This window comes from Nicotiana tomentosiformis, chromosome 7 (genome assembly GCF_000390325.3).
Source record: "Nicotiana tomentosiformis chromosome 7, ASM39032v3, whole genome shotgun sequence".
In the NCBI taxonomy this organism is placed as follows: Eukaryota; Viridiplantae; Streptophyta; class Magnoliopsida; order Solanales; family Solanaceae; genus Nicotiana; species Nicotiana tomentosiformis.
This window is the reverse complement of record NC_090818.1, coordinates 35,237,084-35,239,973: the sequence shown is the minus strand read 5'-3', so window position 1 is coordinate 35,239,973 and position 2,890 is coordinate 35,237,084. Positions and strand designations below refer to the sequence as shown.

Below are 2,890 nucleotides of genomic sequence, written 5' to 3'. Positions count from 1 at the left end.
CATACGCATTCATTTGTATATCATATCTTAGTCTCTGTCAACATTTATTGATACATCACATCATCATTTTTGGGATGATTTTGCATGACATTGTAAGCCCGTGAGACTGGAGAGATTGATGACTTAGTGAGGTCGAGGGCTTGATGGTGAGGATGTTTATAGGATCGGGCTGCACGCCGTATCATGTTTTATTGATTTATGCCAGGATTGGCTTGTTATAGCGCTTGGGCTGAAGGAGCCCCTTCGGAGTCTGTACACACCCCCAGTGAGCGTAGGTACCTACTGAGTGCGAGTGCCGAGTGATTGGGAGGATTGAGTGACTGTGAGGACTGAATGGTTGTGAGGACTGAGTGACTATGAGGACTAAGTGACTGGGAGGACTGAGTGAATTGATACTCTGAGAGTATGCTTATGGTTTTATCACTGAGTTGCATCACATTCGACATGCATACTTGACATACAGGCATAGAGATGCATTTTTCTTATGTTGTACGGTATCACGTCATTCATGACTTCTCATACATATTGACATATAGGCATAGAGATATATTTTTCTCATGCCATTTGAAAATGAAATATTTACCTGTTGAAAGATTTTGGGAAAAAACACAGTTTTACAAAACGTACTCATATTTTGGTGATTTTGGTAAAAGATTTGGGTTTTTGCTGATATACTTGGAAAGCGACCTATTTTTCTAGAACTATGAACGAGCTTAGATTTTTATCTCTAAGCTACTTCTTTTATTACTTCCATTATGTTGTTATGAATTGTTGATGGCTATTGGTGTTGGTCCCCGACCTGTGTTCCAGCTCGTCACTACTTTCAATTTAAGGTTAGGTTTGTTACTTATTGAGTATATGGGGTCGGTTGTACTCATACTACACTTCTGCACCTTGCGTGCATATATTGGATGTTGATATTGATGTGATCGACGGGAGCGAGATTTGAAGACGTACCTGCATTCTGGTTGTAGCTGCCTCTTGTTCACGGTAGCCTTAGATTTATAAAAATATGTTTATGTATATTTCGAACAGATGATGTATTTATTTCATACCAGCTTTGTAAATTCTAATCTTAGAAGCTCATGATTTGTACTACCAGTTCTTAGGAAATTCTTGTATAAAACCAGTTTTATTATCATTTCTTTTCTTAATAAATCTCATTTAAATTAGATAGTTGTTAATTGGCTTACCTGACGGGTTTGGTTAGGTGCCATCACGACTAGGTAGATTTTGGGTCATGACAGACAACCACTCCCATTATCACCCCTCCTAATTGGATTATCCCTTTTGAACTCATGTGTGATGCTAGTGACATAGCGATTGGAGTTGTTTTGGGGCAAAGCATCAACAAGATTTTTCATCCGGTCTACTATGCTAGTAAGACCATGAATGGTGCACAATTCAACTATATCGTTACGTATAAAGAACTCCTTGCCATTGTATTTGCAATTGAGAAGTTTCGCTCGTACTTAATGGGTGCAAAAATTATTGTCCATATTATGCGGCACTTCGTTATCTTATGAGCATGAAAGATTCTAAAGCTCAGTTGATGAGATGGGTGCTTTTGTTTTAAGAGTTTGACATTGACATCCAAGATTAAAAAAGGAAGTGAAAACCAAGTGGCGGACCATTTCTCTCGTTTGGTGGAGAAAGGGTGGCCGCATGATGGCCTTGAAATCAATGACTCCTTCCCTGATGAGCAACTTTTGGCTATTTCAATGAAGAAGGTGCCATGGTTTGCGGATCTAGCAAATTTCCTTGTGTGTGGAATCATCCCGGATGAGTTCTCTTCAAACCAAAGGTAGAAGCTCAAACGGGATTGTCAAGATTATTATTGGGATGAACCGTACCTTTTCCGGATTTGTACGGATGTGGTGATTAGAAGATGTGTACCAGAAGAAGAGCAAGGTGAAATTCTTGGGGCTTGTCATTCTTCTCCATATGGTGGTCATCATGGTGGAGCATGAACGACATCCAAAGTGCTAAGTTACGGTTTCTATTGGACCACTCTTTACAAAGATGCAAGGAATTTAGTGAAAAGATATGATGAATATCAAAGGGCCGGTGGAATCTCGAAGAAAAATGAAATGCCTCTCACTACCATTTTGGAGATTGATATCTTTGAAGTGTGGGGTATTGACTTCATGGGTCCTTTCGTGAGTTCTTGTGGAAATACTTATATCTTGGTCGCGGTTGATTATGTGTCTAAATGGGTTGAGGCCATTGCTCTACCCAACAATGAGGCAAGAAGTGTGGTAGCGTTCTTTAAGAAGAATATTTTCACAAGGTTTGGTACTCTGAGAGCTATCATAAGCGATGGGGGGTCGCATTTTTGCAACAAGGCTTTTGACACTTTACTTAGAAAGTATGGTGTTACTCATAAAGTCAAGACTCCTTATCATCCACAAGCAAGCGGTCAAGTGGAAGTCTCCAACCGGGAGATAAAGAGTATTTTGTCCAAAACAGTGAATGTTAACTGGACGGATTGCTCCAAGAAGCTTGATGATGCATTATGGGCTTATCGGACGGCTTACAAGACACCTATAGGAATATCGCCATACCAGTTGGTGTTTGCAAAAGCTTGTCATCTTCCAGTGGAACTTGAGCACAAAGCCATGTGGGCTCTAAAGAAGTTGAATCTTGATTAGGATGTAGCCGCTAACTTGAGGGTTGCACATTTGAATGAATTAGATGAGTTCTGGTATTATGCTTATGCAAGTTTGTCCTTGTACAAAGAAAAGATGAAATATCTTCATGACAAATACATTTTGAACAAAGAGTTCAAGGTGGGCGATCTCGTATTGTTGTTCAACTCGAGGTTGAGGATGTTTCCTGGAAAGCTAAAGTCTAAATGGAGTAGCCCTTTTGAAATTGTGGGTGTGACGCC

At 39.9% G+C, this 2,890-nt stretch overlaps 1 protein-coding gene across 1 annotated transcript; it reads left to right on the top strand.

Moving 5' to 3' along the window:
- Positions 1-1,298: 1,298 nt before the first annotated feature.
- LOC138895468 (uncharacterized) lies at positions 1,299-2,651 on the top strand. The gene is made up of 3 exons (XM_070180157.1): positions 1,299-1,493; positions 1,578-1,730; positions 2,502-2,651. The coding sequence occupies exons 1-3, from the start codon at positions 1,299-1,301 to the stop codon at positions 2,649-2,651; spliced, it is 498 nt and encodes a 165-aa protein (XP_070036258.1).
- The last annotated feature ends 239 nt before the right edge of the window (positions 2,652-2,890 follow it).

Excerpts from the sequence above, each read along its gene's own strand:
- LOC138895468 (XM_070180157.1), top strand. The coding sequence starts at position 1,299 with ATGTGTGATGCTAGTGACATAGCGATTGGAGTTGTTTTGGGGCAAAGC. Across the intron at positions 1,494-1,577 it reads TAATGGGTGCAAAAATTATT|AGTTTGACATTGACATCCAA; the intron begins GTCCATATTATG and ends TTTTGTTTTAAG. Across the intron at positions 1,731-2,501 it reads TGGCTATTTCAATGAAGAAG|CTTGATGATGCATTATGGGC; the intron begins GTGCCATGGTTT and ends TGCTCCAAGAAG.